This window comes from Anguilla rostrata, chromosome 9 (assembly GCF_018555375.3).
Source record: "Anguilla rostrata isolate EN2019 chromosome 9, ASM1855537v3, whole genome shotgun sequence".
In the NCBI taxonomy this organism is placed as follows: Eukaryota; Metazoa; Chordata; class Actinopteri; order Anguilliformes; family Anguillidae; genus Anguilla; species Anguilla rostrata.
Genome location: NC_057941.1, coordinates 15557376 through 15584335, shown reverse-complemented (window position 1 = coordinate 15584335; position 26960 = coordinate 15557376). Strand labels below are relative to the sequence as shown.

Genomic DNA, 26960 nt, shown 5'->3' with positions numbered 1-26960 from the left:
ACAAGGCGTCACAGGAGTTTCCAATTAGTCAAGTACGTTCAGCTTCCTTAGTGCAGGTATAAGAGAGCTTTCAGTATCTAGTTTTCATTCTAGCCTTTTTATTGCCTTTGGAGACTGTTCTTTGTGTTTGTCTACATGAGGACCAGAGTTGTGCCAATGAAAGTCAAGGAAGCCATTATGATACTGAGAGAAAAAAAACAGTCAAATACACAGGCATAGTTGCATCATCAATGAAGACAAGTGAGCCAGTATCTGGGACAGTCGTACAAACCATGACACCTCCACCACCACCATTAAGAGGGAAATCTGATTCGTTAGTTTTGCTATCACTCCAAAATATGGCTCCAATCCAAATCTAGCTGTATTTTCCAACACAGACTGAGAAGGGTGGGGTTGCTCAGTTTGTATTAGAAACTTTTTTTAATATCATGTTTTTCTTTAAAAAATGAACATGAATGTAAAATGAATGACTGAATATAAAACAGGAATTAATTTTTTTTTAATAAAATAAAATAAAGAAATCTTAGTCCTAGAGGGCCCTGGCAGTTCTCCACTGAATATGTATGTTTGCGTGTGTGTGTGTGTGTGTGTGTGTGTAGGATTACTCACCAGGTCTGAAGAAGGGCCAAAATCCTGAAAAGGTCTGTATGTAAAACATAATTTGCATGTATTAATTACCCATGCACAGCAATCATATCAGACAAGTTGTAGATAACAATCGATGCTCCTATTCAATAACAGAATGTTTGGGGAGAAATGGCAACCATAATTACTGTAAAAGTTGAGTAAATAACTGCAATATTCATATAGTTTCTTATTAGAATCAAATCAAATTTCAACATTGTGGTTCTTGAAACAGACATGCACGTTGTCCCCCAATCTTCACCTTTTCTGCCAGAAGAGGGCATACTTTTAGTTCCTGTCTGTGTGGCTGATAAAATACAAAGGATGATACAAGGATGATCTTTGAAGTCACAAAAATGACACTCATAAAACATGTACAGTTTTAACTTTACGTATTTCTTAAATTGCTGTAATCTGTATGGATTTTCCTCCCCAAAAACAATGGCATATTTGGTATATCTAAATGAGGAATGACTATTTTGTTATTATTTATTTGAAGCATATGGTTTCATGTTTTGCTTCTATTTACTGTTTAAAAAAAAAAAATAATAATAATAAAAATATATATATATATATATATATATATTAGAGTCTGCTTCAGGGTTTTCCTAATTTATTATGTATTTTTGCTAATGAACAGAAAGACTGATCTTAGTAGCAGTAATAGTGATACCTCTCAAGCAGGCAATTTCACTTAGAATGAAACATGTAAACCCATTATTATCTTTAAGCTACATCAAGTAATTATGATATGCCATGTTCCACATTTGCTTTACACAGGCCTATACAGAACAATATAAAAGAAAATTATTTAGATCATGACATACTTGAATGAAGACAATTCTTAACCTCCAGTATAACTTTACATTGACACTGCAGCCATCATTCCCCTCTGAAATCATATGAAGGCTCTCTGCTTCATCCAAACATAACACAAAGGTATTGGTGGGAATCTCATCTGATAAGCACAAAATATAGGATATATTAAGTAAACACTGTCATATGGAGCTATAACATGTACAGTGGGCTATAACATAACCATTTTGCCTTAACAAGAATAAAAATTTGTGTCCACCCCTTGAAGAACTCTATTTTAAAATAGGCTATGTCAGTAAGACAGTAGGCTTCACTTAAATAATTTTAGGTTATATTACCTCTTTGGAGAGGTAGTTAAAGGCCTTCATTCAATTGGTTAGGACTAGACTCCATAAATTACAGGCAACAGTTAGGCCTAGACCCTGATTCAGTAATGTTGCACATATTGTTTTATATAAAAATATATAAAAATATATATTGTTTCTGTTGTTGTTTTCACTATGGTTTGCTGTTTGGCAATTATTATATATATTATATTATATATTTATTTTGGGGGGGGGGGGGGGGGTAAGGTATATAGCCAATATATTTATGTGACTTGAATTTAAAACGAATTGTTTTGGGCGTTGGAGACAGATGTTTCTCAAAGTTTTCAATTTGCTATCTGTCAGCTTTGGAAACTCCCCTTCCACATACGCTTTCCACTTTTTGAAACAGGTTGTTCATATCAATCACCCTCGCTTCCCTTTAGGAAGCTTCAACTCGTGTGATGCTGTTAATCATTTGTATCTGAACGCAGTGTCTGTATCTTTTTGGATAATGGAAAGAGGTCTCTCCTTTTTGGGTAGACCGCATCTGAATTCGTTGAATTATTCATTTTCCGCGTCAATTCAATCGCCGAAACGCTTTTCAGAATATCACAGCACGTAGTTTTTTCCCCCCCTACAGAGCAGTCTAACTCAGACAGCGTACTGACAATCCTACGAATTGCAGAGCTAGAGAGAAGCAGCTTGACATTCAGTATCAACCCTCCGAGGTAGGCTAACAACGGTAGGATTGCTTCGGTTAATTTAATCAGGTTATGTTGAATTTTTTTCCCTCAATCTTTGTTAAGCCCGACTACACCGTTAGACTGTAGGATATATGGACTGTATGTGAGCGAAGCGGTATTTCCCTTCTTTCAGAGATGCTGCTGGAGTTGCGTTGGCACCAGTGCTTCTGTCCTTAGTCCCCGTTGTGTTAGAGAAGCAGTGTTTTAGTATATGCTACAACGAACTGAATGTCTAAATGGGACTAAACCGACCGGATAAATTTATAAAAATAAGTCGTTTTCAAGACGAATAAAGCCTGCTTTGGGATTTTAAAAAAATAAAAAAATAACTGAATGTACAGCAATGCGAATGTCTGTGGGAATACTGCTGCTCCGTGCGCGGTCAGTGACTGGAATAATTTTAAGAGAAAGCGAATCGTTTACGGCTTTGGGTAAGTTAACAGTTATCTTGACATACATGCGTTTTATGTTAATGTATGAAAACACAACATACCGTGTTTTATTCTGCGGTTTCCCTGTATTAATTTTATGTAATCGATTCTTTGGCTTGAGCTATGAGACCGCTTGCAGCATTAAAGCTCTGAACGTGCCAGATACATCGACTGAAAAGAACGGGTTACCGTTTTACTTAATAGTCCGAATGTGATTTTCCAAGAAATTTTGGAAAATTATTTATAATATTCATTTTTTTGTAAAGTGTTTTTAAATGAAGCTCGTGGTTGGATATATCCTGGATATGTGCAATTTCATATTATTATTATTATTATTATTATTATTATTATTATTATAATTATTATTATTAATACTACTACTACTACTACTGTTGTAGTTATCGTTTTTGTTGCTGTTGCTGTTTGTTGTATAATGATTTTTGGTGTTGATATGACACAACAGTACCCCCATTGCTGTATATTTTAAAAGCCATATTCTCCATTCTATAGTGCATTTTTAAAAGACCAAATATATGCATGAAAATGATGACATATTATTACATACATATATTAAAAAATCTGTATTTTTATTGTTTGTTTATTTGTTTTTGTTTTTTTTTTCTCCTCAAAGGTTATTAAATGGTGCACTGGATTTTTAAAAATCAAAATGCTGCTGTTCTTTCTGGTAGCTTTCACCATACCGAGTTCGTCTCCTAACTCGGATCCTGACCTCTCCGCGGAGACCTGCAGCGCTTGCTCTTGCATGTCCATCGAAAACGTCCTCTATGTGAACTGTGAGAACATTGCTGTGTACAGACCGACCCAGCTGAAACCCCCGCCCTCCAGCCTCTATCATCTAAATTTTCAAAACAACCTACTGATAATTCTTTATCCTAACTCCTTCCTCAATTTCTCTCATGCAGTCTCGCTCCATTTGGGAAACAACAAATTGCAGAGCATTGAAGGAGGGGCTTTCCATGGACTCAGTGCACTGAAACAGTTGCACTTAAATAACAATGAATTAACTGTGCTCCGGGCTGACACTTTCCTAGGCATTGAGAACTTGGAATACATCCAGGCTGACTACAATTTAATCAGATCTATTGAACGGGGAGCCTTCAATAAACTGCATAAGTTGAAAGTGCTCATCCTTAATGATAATCTTATTCCGGGCCTCCCTGATAACATTTTCCGCTTTGCTTCTCTCACACATTTGGATATTCGAGGGAACAGGATACAAAAGCTGTCTTACATTGGAGTTTTGGAACACATTGGCAGAATTGTGGAATTGCAGCTGGATGACAATCCCTGGAATTGTACCTGTGATTTGTTACCACTGAAGGCCTGGTTGGAGAATATGCCATATAATATCTATATAGGTGAGGCTATATGTGAAACCCCAAGCGATCTGTATGGGAGGCTTTTGAAAGAAACCAACAAGCAGGAACTGTGCCCCATGGGAACCGGTAGTGACTTTGACGTCCAGATGCCGCCTTTGCAGCCAGAAAATGGACAAACTGCACCTGATATTGAACCGACTGTGATACAAGGCCTGGTTACCAAAGCACCCAGGGCAACAAATCCCTCAAAAACCATAGGGATCGCTGCGGGAAATCTTAACCAAAACTTGACTTATCAGACGAAGATCCCCCCAGTTTTCTTCTGTCCACTGCCCTGTACATGTAAAGCGCATCCTTCTGACTTTGGCATCAGTGTTAGTTGCCAAGGAAGGAATATAGAAAATCTAGCAGATCTAGTACCCAAGCCACCTAATGCCAAGAAGCTACACCTCAGCAGCAATTACATAAGAGATATCGGCTTAGATGATTTCCGAGGATTTGAAGGTTTGGATTTGTTACATTTGGGCAGCAATCAGATAGTGACGGTTCAGAAAGGTGTGTTTGCCAATTTGACCAACCTCCGCAGGCTTTATCTAAATGGTAATCAGCTGGAGCGTCTTTACCCTGAAATGTTTCTCGGGCTCACTAACCTCCAGTACTTGTACTTGGAATACAATGCCATAAAGGAGATATTAGCTGGGACATTCGACCCCATGCCCAATCTGCAGCTTTTGTATCTGAACAATAATGTACTGAAGAGCCTCCCAGCTTATATATTTGCGGGCGTCGCTCTTGCCAGGCTGAATCTGAAGAACAATCATTTCCCCTATCTGCCTGTGAGTGGCGTTCTTGACCAGCTCAGAACTCTCTCTCAGATCGACCTGGAAGGCAATCCCTGGGATTGCACTTGTGACTTGGTTGCTTTAAAACTGTGGCTGGAGAAGCTTAGTGATGGGGTAGCCACTAAGGAGGTCAAATGTGCATCGCCTGTCCAGTTTTCTAATATTGAGCTGAGATTACTGAAAAATGAAATTTTATGTCCCAAGCTCATAGCAAAGCCCCCGCTGATCCTACCCGATCCCACTCCTGTTGCGACTTCCATGTCCCCAGAAGATGTGGGTAAAATGCCGCCTGGGGGGCCAGTTCCCCTGTCCATCATGATCCTCAGCATTCTGGTCGTCCTGATCCTCACTGTTTTTGTTGCGTTCTGCCTTCTCGTCTTTGTGCTGAGGCGAGCCAAGAAGCCCGCAGGCAGGCACGAGGGACTGGGGAACCAGGAGTGTGGCTCCATACAGCTTCAGCTCAGAAAACGTGATCGCAAGTCCAATAAGGCAGATGACCTGGGCGGGGAGACCTTCATTCCCCAAACCATCGAACACATGAGCACAAGTCACACGTGTGGGCTGAGGGACTCTGAGTCTTGTTTGACGTTTGCTGACTCTCAAAGGCTTTTTCTTAGAAGTGGTGCTGACAAGGACATGGACCCACTGGATCACAGAAACAGAGGACTGGGCTGTATAGATGAGCTGGATGAGTTTTTGCCAGGAAGGGAATCAAACATGTTTCTTCATAATTTTTTGGAAAATAAGAAGGATTTCAACAGTATAGGAATAAGTGGTTTTGAGATCCGTTACCCTGAAAAACCACAGGACAAAAAAATGAAAAAATCTCTCATTGGGGGCAACCATAGTAAGATTGTTGTTGAGCAACGGAAAAGTGAGTACTATGAACTTAAGGCAAAGCTGCAAGGTACGCCAGACTACCTTCAAGTGCTAGAAGAGCAGACGGCCCTAAGTCGAATGTAGGCCACCCATGCCCCCTCCACAATGAGAAAAGTGCCTTTTTGACTTAAGAATTACATAAATTCTCAACTACCATTGAAACATGTTTCCAAGAGGCTGCATGGCAAAATCAGATCACTTATGCTACGTAGACATACTGCAGCTGTGACTTTGTTGCAGATACAGCCTTTAAAAAAAAAAAAAAAAAGAAATTAAGTGATGGTATGTACAAATTGATATGAATATATGGTTCACATTGTTAGATATTGAAATTCAGTCCTTAGCACCAGTAATAAGTTGCTGCTATCAAAATAAGTACTTTGGGTTTCTTTTTTTTCTTCTTCTTTTTTAACCAAATTTATTAGGTATTGAAATCAATTTATGTACCTCATGTTTGAGCTTCTGCTTATTTCTTGCTCTTGGAAGCGTAGAATGGAATTGTGGAAATTTGGAATGTCTAACAGTACCAAAATTGGAGATCTTGATGTTTGACTGGAAACAGGTTTGGATCTCTACATGTTTTATACCTGGGAAATCCATCTGCCCTACAGTTTGGATTTTACCTTTCCATTGCTGGTTGTGCAACATTTGTATTCATTTATGGAATGGGAAGGCATGTGCAAACTAAACAGTGAGTTTTGTTTTTCAATTGCAGATTCAAGTAAATGTATAAAAGATAGTTGTTTTAACAACGGTGGTCTCTCTAGACATGTTTGGGCGTTTACATGTGAGGCTCTATAAGCCCAAAAGAACAGCTGCTTGCCATGTAAGCTTACCTGAATTTCTTTTGTAAGTCTACATTATTTGTATCTGTTTGTAAAGATAACATACAAAATAACATACTCAAGAAAATCAGATACAGAAATTAAATGTCAAAAGAAAAAAGAGAAAAAAAATACCAGTAATGACCACTGTCAATTTGTAGTACATAACTTCATATTTAATGTATTTTTATATACAGGGTTATTTAAGATATTAGTAATTGCTAATCATCATTTAGAACGCTTGAAGTAATTCAAGTGAGGACTCAATTATTTTGAAAGTTGCTTTACTAACCCGACTTGAAGTGTAGGCTTCTGTATTTTGATCTGATTTTCTGGCAGGGTTCTACTGATGGCTTCAGGTTAGGGGAGAGATATTCTGGTTCATTCTGAGTAAGAAAAATCCATGCCATGTTCTGTTGTTGTGCTAAGGTCTGACAGCATATCATGCTTACCAATGCTCTGATCCTTAAACCCTATAGTAATTTGTAAATGTTACAATATGCACCCAAATAAATGCACATCGAAATGATAGGGTCTGGATTGTATTTTGGACTCATAGCAATGAACACAATGTACAGGAGAGTAGAACAGCAGTTTTTCAAATATAGATCTGGACTTAAAAAAAAATCTTTTCTTTACATAGCTACTGATATGATCAGACTCATATCACATACCATGTGCAATATTATACTCAATCATATGCTTAAATGATTTATTTTTTCAATCTTGAGATTATATTGTGGAGGTAATTTCTGTTGTTCTTGGGATGTTTTCCTGCTTTTTTTAATCATATCTTTATTTAAAATACTGTTAAGTTAGAGTATTTGAAATAGTACATATTTCATTTTAAAACAAGGGAATAGAACGTACATTGAAGGGTATGTTTTCTATGAGGCTGTATGTTGGTTAGTGTAAATCTTTGAGCGCAAGGTGTTGGCTCCTATGTTGCACTGTGTTTTCTATTTGTTCTCTTTTGTCCACTGTATTTTGCCAAGTTTCTTTGATTAGTTGTTTCTGAGTTAAAAGCCCTGAATGTTTATCAAGCAATCTGTGTAAAAAAATAAATAAATGAAAAATCATTTTGAAGTGTTAGCTGAATTTAAAAGGAAAATTTTGAAATGTCCTTAAAGGCATTTTGGAATTATGAATAAAATAAGATAAGAAGAGGATAAACTGATCCAGTGGAAATTCAGATCCCTGGGCAATGCTATTGCCATTAAGTATGTTTGTGAACACGTGCTTTGCTGGAACCGTTTTGCACTTTGCATGTATTGGCTGGATTAGGTCTTGGATTAAGGTCTTCACATCTTCATACATGTGCATCCCACCACAAATATTAAGTTGACAATGCTTGGCATTGTTTCTAACAAGATTGTCCCTGTTCTTAAACTCATTTGAATTGAACCAGTAAGAAAATCATGTCACAAATACATAGCAGTCAGGAAGATTGTCAAATATATATATATGCAGTAATGCTTTAATGAAGCAACCTCAAAAGTTTTTACAAGGGAAAAACCATACTGTTGCTGCACAGTATTCATTTAAGTGAAATAGTCTTTATGTCAAATAGAGCCAACTCATGAAGGTAATGTAAAATTTAGACAGTTTGATTTATTTTATCCTTAATGGAACACTTAAAAAAAATATACTGGAACGCATCTGTGGCCCACCCCTCTTATTTGTTTTGGGATTGCCAGCAGTTTCAATGATGATAAAATGGATTTTTGTCGTCTGATTGCTTTTAAGCCAGTCGTCAGTAGAGTTCAACAGAAGGTCAAAAAATCAGAAGGTCAAAAAATGGAAACTAAATGGGTAGCATTCACGCCCTCAAATATTGTGAATGTTATGTCTAATGTTGTTGCAATTAATTGCCATTGTCGGTCCTCTCTTAGCACGCAGACACGTTGATATTTTTGAAAGCCTGTACAATCAGCCTTGCCTGATCCTCAACTATTGTCTTGTATGCTTAGGGCTGAATGCAGGCCTGTGCCTAAGTGCAGTTTCCACATAAATCACTCAGTCTTTCAATGGTGAGTTATGTGGAAAATGAACTTGACCGCCGGTCTGGATTTGGCCCTTAGTGTGTGCTTCAGTTTCCATGGTTACCTTGTAAAAGAAAGGTCCAAGCCAATATCTAAACCTAATTTTGCTTGATATTGTATTTAACAACCTTGCAATTTTATTGTGCTTAGGTCTCAAAATAACTTCTGTCTTCACGTTATGGTGAAACAAGGAAAGCCTAAAAATTGTCAGCATCTACATCCACATTTACTGTGCATTAATTGAAAAGGCTCTTGAGAGAGATTTATCAAGCCTAGTTGTGTGAGTATTAACAGTCTAGCTAGCTGTAACTTTAGCTTGCTTCTTTTGCTTGCAATCATAGAATAATTTAGCTGGCTTTTTTACTGTTTGAGGTTAAAATTATGTCTTGTCACTATGCAGCGTTATCAGTAGACACTGGCTAACATTACTGCAACTACCATCGTCTGCATCACAGGTGTTACAATCCTGTCCCAGAGGGCCGCAGTGTTTGCTAGTTTTTGGTGTGTTTCAGCACCAGTGATTCAGTTAAGTCATTGAGTCATGGCTGGAGTCCACACATATTGTTCTCAAGGCTTTAACTGGCTGCCGACTGAACAGCCCTCCAGAACTGGAGTTTTGACACCCCTGATCTACATGATAATACACGGCTCACTTATTAGCTTTCAAACTTGTTTTCTTCATTGCAAGTATTTAAAAAAAGAGATTAATTTGGCTGTTGAGGCCAGTGTTCAGGATGTCCTCTACCATTGACCAATCACAATCACAGCAGCTTCATAGACATAATGCTCAACATATTGTGCTAAGACCTTAATTCAAGGATGGAGTACCATTATAGCCATAATTCTTGAAATATGACAAGACTGAAAAAGAGCATTAGAGATATAGCCATTTCCAGGCTCTATTTTTGTATACTTGAATGCATTCAGTGAGCATTTTAACCCTTTTTCATTTCATTAAAATATGAACTAGTGTGTAAAATCAGGATGTATTTATTAACTGAAACTATTTTTTAACAATTCAAGAAATAAATAAATTGTTTTGCTTCTGCAAAACACGAAACAAAAGGACTGTTTTAACAGTGTGGCAAGTATTCAAGACTGATTCAAGGTGATGTCTGTTTTCATTTGAAGTATTATGTAAATGGTACCTATATATTGTGTGTTCTAAGGTTAATCATTTTGATTCAGTAGTTTAATGCAGTGTGAACTCAATTAAGGTTGTTTTATATTTGCTTTTAAAGTGCACTTTCTTTTGGTTGAGTTTTTTTCCCCTCTGCTCTCCAGAGAGCCTTGCCATTTCATTTTTGTAATTATTCAACTCATTATTTGTTTTATTTGTTCATCTGAAATCAATAAATAAATAGTTGCAATTGGCAGCGATTGTCATTTTTAATCCGTAGTGCATTCAATGAAATGATATAAACTAATAGTTTAGAGGCAGATACAGAGATTGCAACATATTTGGCTAGATTAAGAGGAGGTTTTTGCCACCATTTTCAGGGTCATAAAAATTGATTTTGGTGTAGCTTTTGTGACAAAGTATTACGAGTGTAATCTGTTAATAATCTATACATTACAATAATTTAGCAGACACTGTAGTCCAGAGTAGTTTAAAACCTTCAGTTTATTTCTGAAAATGGGCAAAATGGGTAATTTTTGGTAGATAGGCGAGCACTTATTAAGACTAATGCAGACAAGTAGTAACTAATAATTGAAGCTAAAGGAAAAATATCATCTTAATGGCTGCCTGTGTGATCTAATTCAGCAATAATAATTCCCTGCAGAATCAGTTTAGTTTTGAAGTCTTTAATACCTTCAAATCAAGTTCTAATCACAATTTGGGAGGTGAGAGTAATCTTTGATTTGATCTGATCAAATTTCAGCTGTGTGTGTGTGTGTGTGTGTGTGTGTTTTAGAACTTGGCGATATGACCGTATTGGATAGTGAGGATGATTGACAGCTATCACAGTGCTATATATTGTGATTGACCCACATAGCAGAATGCACAGTGGAGAGCCAAAAATGCATTCCTTTGCAGTAACCTCTTCAAGCTAAACAAAGTTGGGCATGGCTAAAAAGGCAAGAGGGACACATTATTATTATTATTATTATTATTATTATTATTATTATTATTATTATTATTATTATTATTATGATTATTATCCCATTTTGTAAGCACTATCTAGTCCTACAGCTTTTATACTACCCATGTAAAATGCATATCATACTGTTCTACAATATGTGCACATGTATGCTATTCAAAATCTTAATGATACTAATTATAGTTAATTATCAATTAAATAGCAAAAACTGCCATTGAAAATGAATTGAGCCATTCATTTCCTATGGAAGCATTACCCTCCCAACATGTCCTCCAAATCTGTCCATTTTTTTCAGCCCATTAGGATAGATATGATGCTATTTCAGCCAATAGGACACAGAAAAAACGGAAACTTGGTTGGTTCTACTTGTGAAGCCACCTACCAATCTGAATTAATAATAACCAAATAGTAACTATAGTGCTAATTTAACAATAATGTCAGGCAACATATGTTTATAAAACAGGTTTTCCCATATGCTGTGTTCATATTTCCAAACATAAATACTGCACCATATTATAGTTACAAGTATGATGAAACACAACTCCAGACTTGTTGCAGCCTTTAAAAAATGCATACACCTTCCCATCTATCAGTCTTAACATTTGGGAATGTGCTGTCTAGGCTACACTTTAGGCCAACAGCTATATTACCATAAAGTGCATAGCCAGGTGCTTTAAAAGCAATGTAACGTTAATAGCTAGCTATGTAACAAGCATGCTGTGAGACCATTTTGACATAATACTCAGATAAATTTTAATATTGGCTAGGTAATGAGACACGGCGAACCTAGCATAAAGCTAGCTTACATTCTAACCTGGTTTCAGAGGGTCGGGAAAGATGCTATTTCTACACTGCATGACCTTGTCATTTTAAAAAGCAAGACAGAGGGAGATACATTTTATTGAGTTATGGTTTATTGCGGTGTTCTTAATTAATGTAATGACAACAATAACCAAAATTGGTGCTGATTATATGGTATAAAAACAAGAAGGAACATTTTTTTTTTTCTGATGGAATAATTGTTTTTGTAGAATTAATGATCATAGGGTAAGAAGCTACCATACATAGTGACTAGTAATAATTGAATGTCTAATCTACATTGGATTAAACACTATTTCTAATTTGGTAGAAAAGCCAACGTACAGTCATTAACGCGTATCAGGAAAAATGATGTCATTTTCCCGTTCTTCAAATCCTTTTGACATATATGCAGGAGGTATAATTATAGAACTACAATGCACAATCTTAGATGGGCCATAGTCCTCTGCCTGATAACATGTTGAATAACTTGGATCTTAAGAAAGACGGAAAGACCCAGTTTGAATTTTGCTATTAAATGTGATTTTTTATAAGATAAGAAATGCATCTGGGCCTCTTACTGGGCCTCTTCTGTTTGAGGAATGATTCCAGATGATGAAATCCCGTCACAATCACATTAGCAGTGACCTGCACCGTTCAGTTCCTTGTGATCACTGGTGTTTTTAAGTCCTCTCCTTCTGCAGTGGTGTATTTCGCCGTGTACTCACATTGTTGTGTTGCTTACTCCTGTTATTCATTGCATTGTTCTGCCTGGTCTTACTGTGCTTTCAGACGTTTTTATAGCATTCTGTCATATTGTGTGTTCTGAGGGATGAATTACCATTTGACAGCATGGCGGTTAAATATGATAACACTTTTAAGGATTATTGTATTTTACCTGGACCTGAAGAGCACTTGTGGTTAGTAAAATGGCAGAATAGGTTCAGTGGCCTTGTGATCAGTGGATTGTCACTTACACTTGAAGTTTGCAATTATCCTGTGCTGTGCTGTCATCACATATGGGGGGTTTGCTTGTGCAGTTTTAATAGATGGAAATGCTGATACATCTGCTTATTTAACTGCAGATTAGCAGCCAAAAGAAAACTTATGCATTTTTATCTGTGAAAAGAAAGTTTTTCAACAGCACCTGTGCAGAACTGAACTGCAGTCTACACGCAGATATTATGACAGCAGTTTTTGGGTCTGAATAGTAATATTCTTAACTCGCTATTGGCTGGCTACTTTTTAATTTAAGCTGGCTGTAATGCTAATGCCCTGTCATTCCCATTAGTCAATGGGTGGGCAGTTTTTCTTCGTTTTTGCATTTATTAACAAGGTTTATTTATTTATTTATTTTTTGATTATTCCTTTTTTTAAAAAAAAATCCAATATTGAGTAGTTACTTAAATATATTACTATTTGAAATGTATACAGTAATGTGTGTTTGTTTACCATAACAACACAATTTTACCCATGGGTCATACTATAATAACACACTCATGATCTCTTTTGAGCATATCAGAATAGTTTAATTTCCTAACTTCATTGGGGAGTCGTACTGGGTGTGCCATACATGCTTCAGTCCAGCTATTGTAAAGAGGCACAGCATAGTTCTCAACAGCCAGGACAATCTTATGTGAAAGAATACTTACACAAGATTCCAAATAACCTGAGGCTTGAATAGAGTTTATAAGTTTAATAAACGGAGCTGGTTTGACCCTGAGGAAGGCTATTGTAGAATATCAAAATGTGAATCTTTCCACATTCCATGAACGTGCTTAAAACAGCCCTCCAAATTCCTTTGGTTAGTTTATTTTTAAGTTACAGGACAATGCCAAGTTAAAGGGTAAGGGAAAGGGATTCTTTCCATGATGATGATTTATGAATGGGTAACATGTTATCTGATTAAAAGTGTGAAATTAAGCCTGAAAATAGGGTGTTTTATGGGGTACTTTTTTCCGGAATCAATGGCACACAGCGCTTGGGCACAGTCAATGGTGCAGCACATGGATGCATTGTGATTGGTTATTGAATGTTGGTTTTTCCCAACCAGACTATAGGAGTGCACAACTCAAAAATTGGCTGGATTAGGCTTAATATATTATTCGAGGTGTGTTACAGATGGATGTAATCATAGCCAATCAAATTTCCTGTTTTCATTCCCTTAAAGAGCAGTGCGCTCTGTGCTCTGGTGTACCGCCAATGTCCGTGGTATACCACAGCTAGGGAAGACAAAGATATACTCATCAGAAAAAGCGCCTTCCAGTCTTGTAGTATTATTGTCACCTTTTTCACCCAGAAATTGAGTTTGAACAAATCTAATAAATAAGAGAAATTCATTCAAATTTTCAACCATCAAAATTTCTATGAAATGTTGCCTGAATGTGTGATTATGGCCCAATTTCAATTTCCCATTAAGCTTGGAGTTAAATAGCTTGAACGTACTATGTTGTAACTAAGAAATAATGACAAAAGTATCTTGAAGTATTATTAAACAATTTTTTAAAAACTATATATATATATATATATATATATATAGGTATATGGAATGACCAAAATGTGACCTTGCATACATTGGAGGCAACTTTCTCCTTGATTATTTGTTTCCAGTGACATAGAGCTTGTGATATTTCCAAAAGGCACTCCTGAGGTACGGTGGCGATTTCTTGAATGCATAGCCTACAGGCTGTGCGGATAACATGACCCACACATAAATTTTACTACCTAATGACATACAGAGATACATAATGCAGTTAATGCATGTACCTTTCATTTAGCTATTACTTAAACTACAGTAACATAATTCAAATGAAAAGATCATTTGAGGTCAAGTTGCATTCATTGTTATTCCGCTCATTACTCACAGAACATAATAAAGTACCCCAGGAACACAAGAACATAAACAACATGAGAACAGCCATAAACAATTAAAAACAGGCTGCAGCAATTAACATTATAAAAAGACAGTGAATGATAAATACAAAGTATGTTTCTTGCTTAGGGGATTGATATCAAAGTCAAATTAGACAGCATATGATCCACAAATGGTTGAGTGGCATTGCTTGGGAAAACCCCAAAAGTTGCAACTCACCATACGCTCGGCTGCAACTTGCATTATAGACCAGGCAGACAGGTGGTGCAGGTTTGAGTCGCAGACTATGCTGACACCCAAATTGCAATCCGCAACACTGTTATTGCGGTGCGCTGCTTGATCTTCACTGACACACCACCAAAAGCATCTCTCCCCCCCCTTCGACGCATGTCGAGTCACCAAATTACCAAACGGGCTCAGGCACATCAAAGTCCGTGATGAAAATACCACTTTGCCAATGCGAGCACTTGCCACAAGCCATGCGCTGGCCTGCAAATAGCGCCTGTGGTGTCATAAATTCCATTTCCCTCAAGCGAGTACATAATCGTGTGCCCATGCTAGTTATGTCATACAGGAAAATCTTCAGGGTAACATCAATTCTGAATAAGTACTTTTAACTCTAATAGAGTACATATTGTTGCTATTGCAGTTGCTGGTAATTTGTTGTGCATGACCACTGTAGTAATAAAGCATTTCAGCACAGTGATATGCAAAAGTTCAGCCACCCAATGTTAAATGGCATGTTGAATCTCCAAGAAACAATTAATTAAAACAACCTCTGCAGTGTACAAGCTTAAAGATGGCATATTTTAATGGACAATTACTATTTATTTGCTGAATTGAACGGTTATAAAAAATAAAACAGTAAATGTTGTTTATGCAGATGTTTAAGGCACCATTCCAGTCGATCCATTTAAACATGTTTTATAGTCTCAAAACTTGATTAACTTGTTAGGTCTTAAAGTAAAGGGACAGTTCACATTTTTTGGACCCTAGTTCGCTACATATAATTTGTTGCCATGAAAATGATGCCTTCATGGTTAAAAATGTATTGGCTACATCTCAATCTTAAACATTCAAGGGACATACAGCAAGTGTTCTTATCCTTTCACTGCAGACATGGATTAATTTAGTTTAGGTTGCATTAAAAATTTTTAACTTCCTGATAGAAGATGTACATAAAAGCACAAACTGAACTAAACAGCTATTGCTAAGTGTGGTTTCATTTTCTTGCCAATACATTTTCTTTTGAATCGAAATGGCCAGCATGTAAAGGAATTTGTAACACCGTGCTTGTTAATAGTTTGGATGTGATTATACCTTGAAACTGGCATGCAGTTTTAAATCAGACACTGTGGTAGGGATTAAATCAACATACAGTGAGCTCCATAAGATTTGGGACACAGACATGTTTTTTCTTGATTTGGCTCTGTACTCCACAATTTTAGATTTGTCGTCAAATAATTCACATGTGGTTAAAATTCACATTCTCTGCTTTTATTTAGGGACACTTATACACTTTCTTTTCACCACATAGAAATTACAGCACTTTTTATTCATAGCCCCTCTATTTCAGGGCACCATAATGTTTAGGAGATAATAATGGGATGTAAATGAAAATAGACATATTAAGCACTTAGTCACATATCTCAAATTTGAGAATTTTCTCTGGTGATGCTCTACCAGGCCTTTACTGTCTCTGTCTTCAGTTCCTGCCTGTTTCGGGGGGTAGTTGCCGTTTTCTCTTCAGTGAATGAAACACATGCTCAGTTGGATTCAGATGGGGTGAATAAATTAGCCAGTCAAGGATTTTCTTTTTTTTTTGGTTTTGAAAAATTCCTTTGTTGCTTTAGCAGTATATTTGAGATTATTGTCTTGCTGTCGGATGAAGTGCCATCCAATGAGTTTGAAGCCATTTGGTTGAAATTGAGCAAATAAGATACTTCTGTACACTTTAGAATTCATTCTTCTGTTGCTATTAGCAGTTGCAACATCAATGAAGACTACTGAGCCAGTAATTGTGACAGCCATACATGCCCAAACCATATCGCCTCCACCATCATGTTTCACAGATGAGGTGGTATACTTTGGACCTTGAGCAGTTCCTTTTATCTTCCACACTTTGCTCTTGCCATGACTCTGATACCAGTGACCTTTTTTTCCAGAACTCTCTAGGCTCGTTTAGGCAATTATTTTGCAATCCATAACCTGGTTATCCTGGATGCAAACCACAGCTAACTAGCAGTTTGTATCTTGTAGTGTAGCCTCTATAGTTCTGTTCCAGAAGTCACTCACTGGTGCTTTCTTCTTAATATCTCTGATTGTTCTTATTTCTGACTCATAATGGCATCATAGACTTTCATTTGCACAAATCTGGTCCTCATGTTGACAAACTCCAATAACAGACTGCAGAGGCAATCAAAAGCCTAAACTCAAAACTAGATACTGAAAGCTCTCTTATACCTGCACTAAGAAAGCAACTGAACACAACTGACTAATCAGAAACACCCATGAAGCCATTTGTCCCAAAATTTATGGTGGCCTGAAATGGGGTGACTATGTAAAATAAAAGTGCTTTAATTTATTCAAGGTGAAACCAAAATTTATTTAAAAAAGCAGAGACTCTGCACCATATTCCCATGTGAATTGTTTGATTGCAAATCTGAAATTGTGGAGTATAGAGGCAAATAAAGAAAACATATCTATTGGCCCAAATATTATGCAGCTCACTGTATCTCCTTAAATCTGACTAACAATATAAAAGGTTTTAAGATTTGTATTTCCAAACAGATCTTTTTGTGGCCTACAAAATGAGTGCGTCATTGTGTGTGTACGTGTGTGCAAGTGTGCGCGCGTGTGTGAGTGCATGTGTGCATGCATGTGTGTGTATGTGTGGATCCACATGCTCCTGAGAGGGAGAGAATAAATGTGAGTAGTCGCCATTAAGGTGCTAGGGAGTGGCTGATGCTAAATAAAGAAATTATTAAATAAATCTGATCAAAAATTCTCAAAAGCAGTATTTTGGCATAGGGTGGCAGTGTAATTGTTAATTGTTAGGGCAGGGGGCTTGTAACCACAGGGTTGCAGATTTGATTCCCAGATAAGGCACAGCCATTTTGCCATTGAACAAGGTACTCAGCCTGAATGGCTTTAACACAATATAGGCATCTAACCAGCTGTATACATGGATTGTATGTAATCATTTTCTCAGGATAATTATATTACATTACTGGAATTGTCTGCTTGTAAAATAATGTAATGCCCACTCTACTATAGTAAAAGTGTGACACATAACCAGTGCTGGAAACTGATAACATCTGACAACATATATATAGGTGTTCATCTTGTTTGAAGTTGCTAGCGTCTGATGCCGAGCATGCTAATGACATAATGACAGCAGATCAGCCTTTTCTGTACAACTCTTGGTTTTTCTTTTTTAATCTTTTTAATCTTGTGAAGGGAATTGCTGCACTGGTTTTTAGCAATATTAATACAATTTTCCCTTCTGGCAAGCAACTGGCCCTGGTTTCACTGGGTGTGAATTAGAGTCAATTGGGTGCATAATCAGCCCAACATTAATCATGAATGTCATTCCCGATAGCAACTCTTTAAATGAATAAGTAATCTTCCTTCACCAGACTAGGTCCAGTATGTGAAATTGGTTTAACAATCTATTCCAGTGGGTTTTTGACCGTCGATTCAACATTGGCATTTTGTATTACTGTTAGAATGGGTCTTCTGCATACTAATTCATGTTAATTCACTTATTGTGTGCTCATGAATCTAAAGGTGAAGAACTAACTGGGAAAATAACAAAGAGGCGAGTCGTAGCCACCAAAGAGAGAACTGACCCTCACAGCATATGCAACTCATATTCTGCCGACATGGGGATATCGATTAATCAATATCATCACTGGCCTATCATATTACTGGAGTGACATAATCTTCATTTCACCTCACAAATGTCTGTATATTAAAATGTTGATGTGAGTGTAGAGCTGATGTGCCACTTAAACTGGTACAGATGGCTCATTAGTTTAATCAAATGGAGATTGACTTGGACCATAAGCAGACAGAGTTTCTTCTTCAAATGACAGCTAATTTATGTTCTGTTATCCTCACTGACATTGGCTTGCTTTTACCTTAGTTTCTGGGCTGTGGATACTTGTTCAACCATATATATGCATTGTACAGTAATGGTCCTTGGAGGATAAATGGTTCTAATATGCTTAATAGTGACTGTGTTAGGCACTACTTGGTTGAAAACAAATAAAAACTCTCAGTGGGGTCCTACAATCTTCATGATGCAAAAAAGAAAAAAAAAACTAACCAAGGAACTATTTGATACCGTGCAATTAAAATGCCTCTATTTACTTTACTTAATATTCTCAAGAATTTGTAAAAAAAAAAAAAAAAGGACTGTACTGGCACACACATATGGATATGTTTATCAGTAAAGCCAAACCTGAAAACTAATGGCTCATTAGAATCAAGATTTTGATCCTAGGTATAGGTATATTTGCTAGCAAGGTTATAGTCGTTAAGTTTTTGTTAAGCTACACTGAACAAAATCAATGAAAATATCCTTTTTTTATTAAAATAAAACTAAAACTAAACTGAAATTGGCATGCTGGCTTTAAAACGAAATAGAAATAGCAGAAATCTTTTAAAAAAAATTTTAAATGACATTTGTTTTTACGGAAGCTCATTGCAATAAGCTTCCGTATGTTTTAATTTTTTTCTTTTAGTCAATTTTCTTTTCTTTTTTTGTCAAAAAAGCTGAATTGCACAGCCATTACTTTTCATAATGGATACAGCTCTTGAATGTCTGGTGGTGGTTAAAGAGAATGTAGCATTTGGGAATATGCTGTTACTAATGTTGTTACTAATGAAAGCAAGTGCAAGAGTTATTATTGCAAACAAAATTTGTGGCATCGAGCTGTTGAGAGGATCTTCTCAGTGTATGGTGAACATGAATGCAATAACAGTTTCTTTTTTCCTGGAATATTCATTATAGCCATTCAACTTCTGCTGTTTAAGAGAATAGTTCAAATGCGTTTTACAGTTGGGTTCATTGGAATGCACCTCTGGTCAGTACAGTGGTTGTCAGCAAAGCTGGCGATGGCAAAATAGAGAACAGATAGAAACCTCCCAGGGTGTGGTCCTAGTTAAAATAATCCTAAATTGCTGTCAATAAAATCCATTCATGTTACAAGTGTTGAGACCTTCATGTGTTTGCATGGGCACAGAATATAATGAGTATTAGTGCTTCAAAGGAGGGGTAATGCAGGCCAGGGCATTTTTTTCAATTAAATTTAACTAAAATCAGAACTAAAACGAATAATAATACAAAATGTAATGTCCAAAAACAAAATTAAACAAAATAATTGCCAGAAACTCACAAAACTGAACTGAAATGGAAAGGAAAACTGTAAATAGAACAAAAATAAAAACTAAAACCACCTTGGTTGCCACAGCTTCATTTGGATAAGTACTGAATAATTCAGTATAACTTACGTAAACACTTGGAGAATGGGTTAAGAGTATAAAGAAGAACAGCAGGATGAGGTGGCAGAGCCCTGTTTCCCACTGCAATTCAACATGGACTTGTGTGTATATTCATTTGTGTGTGTGTGTGTGTGTGTGTGTTCACTGTTTCCTTATTGCCTCAGGGAACACTCTGGGGCTTAAAACTTAAAACCGATTTTCTTGTAAATTCCTCCTTGTTATCACAGTCAAAAAAGGACAGTTGTTGAACTGAATTTCTATATTTCTATTTTTATTACTAATGTCATCATGTAACCATACACATACTTGTGATGTAACAACACTTCTATAGCAGTAATCTGCTTTGATTTTTTGTGCATTACTTTTATTTTCTCGAACTCATCTTCACTGGGGAAAGATTCTGACATTTTCATTTTGCCTAAAGAACCTACACCTATAATGATAGGCATCTTTGTGCACAAGAAGTATGTCTCCTTTTGTCTAAATTATAATGATGTCTGGGCATGTGTCATGCTGGAATTCATGTTATTCAATTCATAGGGCCTTGTGATGTCTAAAAGAGGGATTATAGGTTGATACAATTTAATTGCCTGGCTGACAGACAGGAAGAAGCACAAGAACTAACACCTAGTTATAAAAGTAATTTTAAAAAAGGGTAGTAAGCCAAGCCTGAATTTGTATAAATATGTTGAAAGGCAAAATTCTATTAACTTAATTCAGAAACAACAGTTCCCTCAGCACCTGGCTTTGGAAACATTGCAATAGGTGGATGACGGTGCATGAACTATACCAATGACTTTGAGAATAACTATTATATAGCATTTTATCACATATTTTGACATTTGCTGACACACACACACACACGCACACACACACACACACACACACACATTGCTTTTAGAGATATAAAAAACATTTCTAATTTATTGTTATTTATTTATTGTTATGCTATTGTTTCATACCTCTCGACATTAACCGATTCCATTGATAGACTAGCTATTTAGCATGTCCAGGCAACCCACTTGATTTGTTTTACCTAGCATGGGGAAGTCTGCACATGTTTGCTTGCATTGGCTTAACTAACTAAATAAATCAATAAATAAATAAATAAAGGGGGTACATTTTGTGGTGCACAGAGAAACTATTGGTGCTCTTCTTCAGCTAATGAAGTCTTTTTCATACACTATAGGGGTTTATTTCACCAGGGTTTTGCTGAATAGGAAATGCACAGGGAATATAATGAAATAATTTTTGTACTGTCACTTTCTCATTGCCCCCGGCTTTTGGAGAAGTAATTTAATTAGAGCAATAGCTCCAATCTGCACTTCTAACCAGTACCCTTTTGCACAATTTTAAGTCGTAGTTCACTTTCCAGGCTTTAAAGAATATTATTTCAGAACACTTTTATTTGGAATGAAGAATATTTTAGATATTTACTGAAGTTCCCAAAGAACTGTTGGCTTTACAATGGCTCCTATTGAGGCATGGTCTAAAAAAATGTTTCCAGAGGTTGTACATACGATTAATAGAGATTAATTTCATAGTATTTTTCTCTATACTAAAACATAAACAATTATGAACATAACTATCAGTTCTTAATATCATGGTTGTTCTTTCCTTCATAGGTTGCATGTGCCATAGGAAATAGTTACAAATGAAAATTAAATGTTATTCTAGAAGAACAGTCAGGAAATATACACATGTAGAACCTTTTGAGACATAACATGATTGTTCAAGCTTTGGAGTTAGTTGAAGTGTATTTACTTGCTTTAGACCATGAACACTGATTGCCCAAAAAGTAGCTATTGTAATGTTGGCATGGCATCAGAAACTTCTGTAAACATCTAGCACGTTATTTATTGTGCACAAAACTATTTAAGCCAATTAAAACAAATTTTAAAAAAAATGACAATCACTTTCAGGTGCTGATGTGGAAAAGGCAAAGTGATTAACAATGCCAACGATCAATACCTGATCCCCAGTGCATTTGTTTCACAAAGTGAAACTCATTTTTGGAAATGGAGGAGAAAAAAAAACATTTTTTCTGATTATCATGGAAGTTGTCCAAAAGAAACAGTCTTAAATTAGATATGTTTATTTGACTCTTGCTGGTGTTTGCGCCATGGCATAGCAAGAAATCCCAAACCTTTTACCTCTTTGACTTATATACGAACATTCATATATTTTCTTTTATTTTAACACAAACTCACAATTTAACATACATCATTCTGGAAATAAGAAGGGTTTCTGTGACTCCTCTCTAAAATCAGGTCACATTATGCTGCCCATTGCAATCCTATTGAAGACTTTAGTGCTCACTAAACTAAAAACCCAGATGTGTCAAAACATGATGTAGGTGCTTCTGTTTATTCCCATATTGTCACCAAGTAACTTTTTTTTCTGACAGTAACCTCCTTTATTCTGGCATGCATGGCCTACCAATATATTTATGGATGCTTGCTACACTGTAGATATGGGGCCAGATGTCTGTGAGGCAATTAACTATCTTCCTCAGTGATCCCTGGACAATGATGAGACAAAGATCAACTGCAACCCTGGAAATAGCACACCTATGATGCACTCTCTTAATCATCAGTGCAATATCCACCTGGATGGCCTTATCAAATGATTGTACGACCAATTTGTAAAATATTGATCCTACAGTATGCACAAGGACATTTTCATAGAAAGTGTGTGATTTAGCTATATGAACATGAAGCACCAGACTTGCCATGTGCACAATTCCTTTTGGTAGATATGCAGCATTGCAGAGTTGGTATTTAGACAGTCTGTGCTGGAGGGATACCATAGAATACATGCCAAAAACAGAATGCTAATGTAAGCAGCAGTGTATTGTGTTGGTTATGGAAAAGGCATACAAGTCCAAGGTTGTGGGTTTGATTCCTGTGAGGGGCACTGGTGTTTTACTCTCAATCACTGTGCATAACCTGAATTGCTTCAGTAAATACCCAAATGCATAATTGGATTGTATGTCCAGGATATTGTATCTGTATGACAGCCTGTCTGCTAAATTACCAAAATATAATGCTGGTTCATCTAAGATAATATAACAAAGCTACAAGACAGACATACTCACAAGGATAAAAAGAACAACTTGAACTTCTTCAACTAGGTGTCTAAATCACACCAGGAACCGTGTATCCTGCTAGGATGAGACAAAGTATTGATTTTTTTAGGCACTGAAACTGATGTGGAAAGGAAGCTCATGCCTGTAGTAAACCACAATGTTGTCATATATCTTCTGTTGCTTTCATTTCACTAATCTCCTCTGAACAATGTGCAGTGCTATTCAGGCCAGATTAGGGTGACTGGATTCCCTGGAGGACCATGTACATAGTGCAATGCAAACCTGCAACAATGCCAATTAAAGTCAGAAAGCCCACTTAAATATGGTATGACTGAAATGCAGGATGAATCAAGATTTGTATTAGAATAAGTGCGGACATGTGAAAAGAAGCTGAAATACAGGGCTGTCCTGGGAAAAACGGGACATCTGGTCACCCTCCACAGTATATGTGCAAGCTACTATTCTATTTTAGGTCAAAGTTGCTCAGCCCAAAAATGAATAGGAATGTTACACTGTAAAACTGTAATAATTATTTTCTTCATTTCATAATTATAATTTGAATTGCAGAGAAATATTTTTTTGCGAAAATTACCCCTAAATAATCCCTACAGTTTAATTTAAAAAAATTGACTTAGAATGTTCGTCTTGGTGATGTCTTGATGGAAAAAAAACAAAACAATGAAAGATATTGGCAGTTGTAATTAAAGTCAAACAGAATTGAACTTCTAAGCTGTCAAACTGGTCCACTGTTGAACTTTCTATCTTGATTTGAATGCCAACAAAGTTCAAAAATGATAAATGTACATGTTTAAAAAATTTACTGAACATATAATAAATATAATACGGAATTAATCTCTGTAGATTCAAGAAATGCAAAAGTTTTAATCAATGTGCTTTTTTCAGAAGACATTTCTCATGAAAAGAAATACCAAAATACAGCTTGGAGCTGTAGGGGAAAAAAAGGAACACAAACAATCCCACTCTTCTGCACTCATGGCCTATAAAACTCAATTTGAATGGCATGTCTTTCTGTTGCTTCAGGTGGCGATCTAATGGTCTCCCTCTCTCAATGGGTGCATCCCATTACTTTTCACTCCTCACCTCCTTTCCTCCAGTTCCCCACTACCACTCGTCTCCTACTTGGAAGTATGTGGAGGAAAGGAGGAGTTGAGCGAAGTGGAGGAAAGGAGGAGTTGAGCGAAGTGGAGGAAAGGAGAGACTGATGCGTTCAGAAAATTGGGACAGCTTATTTGCTTCTCCATCATCAAAGCCAACATTGACTATTGATGAAATAGCCCTGTCTTGAGCATTATAAACAGTCTCATAGCCAATAACAGATTTACACGTGGTCAGCCCATTTAAAGCTGCAAAATAGCTTGTAAGTTTCAAGTATGTAATTGCATTTGCAGTAGCCCGTACACTAGCTAATATGTTAACAGCAACATTAGATCAAAATAAACATTCATACAGAAATATACTGAAATAATGGTAGCTGCCATGCTTATTTATGTTTGGTCATGTTCAAGCAACATGAATGTAAGCAAATAAAAAACCTGCTTAAAAACCCCATCTTAAATCTCCATATCCATCTGTTGGATTAGAGTCACAAAACTAACTGACATTTTGTTCTCCGTTGTAGACAATCTAGCCTTCGGGTAGGATGCTATGTGTGATAATAATAATATACTGAACCACATGCAAATTTGGCTAAATATCTTTTATAACTGGAGAAATTCAAGTTCTCTGCTATCTCCTTTTTCTACAGTTTGGATAGTGTCCGATTTTATGGGATGGTTTTTCAATCTCTGTGTGCGTGAGCACGGCGATGTCACAGACTTCCCCGATATCTAGCATACATCAATGTATCCTCTGTCGGGAGGAGACAAGGAGCTGAGTTTGATTCTTGTCTCCTCCAATATTGGGACATTGGAGGGACAGAGGACACAAAGATTGGTTTCCGGGATTGGAGGAGACACGGTGGTAGTGGAGGAAAGGAGGATAGTGTTTTGATTTATTATTAAATTGCATTGTTTATTATTTTTTAGTATTGGGATACACCCAATGTAATCTGTAAGGGGATGAACGAACAGAAGTACTGACCAGTAAATGAACTAGGAATATTAAGTAGGAAGCTAACGTGGGTAGGTTCCTAGTTAATGTTCAATAATGTTAGCAAATGTTAAATACGTTCCTTCGCCAAGCTGCTCTAACAATGAATAACAAAAATAACCATGGTGCCTTCTCGCCTTACTACCCTCAATTTAAAAACTACAATTTTACAACTTTGAGCACGGTATGTCGGAATAACAGATATCTTGAAATAAATTTTGAAGCACAAATTGTGTTGCCATGACCATTTAAAAATCTAAATAGGAAACACAGACCTATTTAGCTAGAATGTCTGTATGTGACATTACCAAAACAACGGTCTTCAACATTTGGTGCAGAGCAGGGGAAATATATTTTATTCCGTTGTAGTTTTCACTATTTTCATAGCGCCACAATACACTGGGGGATATCACGGTGTATGTGTTTCACTGTGGAAACCAATTTGTACGGCTTTGGTTTCTAGAGACATTTATCTTCAAGCTGCATACAGCAGGAAAGGAGAGTTTAAATTTAAGTGGACGGTCAGGTTTAAACAGAAGAAAGCAAACTGAAGGACTTTCATGTCATCAGGTCTGGGAATGGTGTAGGCCGAGGTGACAGAATCTCTCCTCTTCTGTCATCACTGCCGCAGCCAATTTCCCACAGCTAAGGATGAGCAGTGAAGGTACGGGTAATTTGTGGAGTGGTGGAGTGTACTGCAGTGTATCGATCCTTGTGTCATTACAGTCCTTGGCCAGGATGAGCTCCTGTGACATAAAAGGAAGGGGAAGACTCTTTCTGTGGAGCACAGATGTACATTTTTTGTTTAGCTATATATACCGTTTTTATTGTCTTTGTGACTTGAAAATGCAAGCGTCTTTTATTTAAGACAGGCTCCAATTCATTGGCCCACTGTAAAATATTATTTGCAGAAATAATCAGATGCTTTAAAACAGGGTTGAAAACAAGGGCTGTGTTGCATGTTTTGTACTTTAACAAAAAGCTTTATTCCCTCAAGCATAGGTATCACAAAATAAAATCTAATATGGTTAGCATAATTTGGTGTGCACTGATTAAGCTAATTTTCAGGGACTACGGTATCTGAAGTGCACTGTGTCAGTTCACTTCTCTATCCCAGTATGCACATTTCAAAACTCATTTTTTGAGAGGAGGCTCACCATCTATTCCCCCATCAAGAGAAATGTGTACCATAAAGACCAGCCTTATCTGCTCCCACATTTTGCTCTCTCATTCTTTTCTCCCCTTATGAACAAGAAACAAAACAACAAGAAACAAAACTAATTGAACATATTTTTCGTCAAGTATTCTGGGAAGGCCCAACAGCATGTGTAATTGTTCAGCACAGCAGCCATTGGGGAAACGACAGTATTGCTATGTTACTGGTAAAGATTTATTTTCAGCAGAAAAACATTAAACCATTTTGTCCTTAATACCATCCTTTGAGAAATGAAATTTTGGAAAGAACAAAAAAGAACAGCATAATCTAACATGAACTTAATAAAATTAACAGCCTCATTTAGCTAGAATTCGATACTTTAACGGGTAAAAACTTTTTATCTGGCTATTCTCTGTAGTCAAAGTCATGTGTGCAGTGGCAGAGATTATGAATCCTAGCAGTTGAATGGTTTCAATTA

At 36.6% G+C, this 26960-nt stretch overlaps 1 protein-coding gene across 1 annotated transcript; it reads left to right on the top strand.

Moving 5' to 3' along the window:
• The first annotated feature begins 2250 nt into the window (after positions 1 to 2250).
• Positions 2251 to 10218, top strand: LOC135263027 (SLIT and NTRK-like protein 4). Its single transcript, XM_064350574.1, has 2 exons — positions 2251 to 2922; positions 3554 to 10218. Exon 2 carries the CDS (start codon positions 3590 to 3592, stop codon positions 6065 to 6067), a length of 2478 nt encoding a protein of 825 aa, XP_064206644.1. The 5' UTR covers positions 2251 to 2922; positions 3554 to 3589; the 3' UTR covers positions 6068 to 10218.
• The last annotated feature ends 16742 nt before the right edge of the window (positions 10219 to 26960 follow it).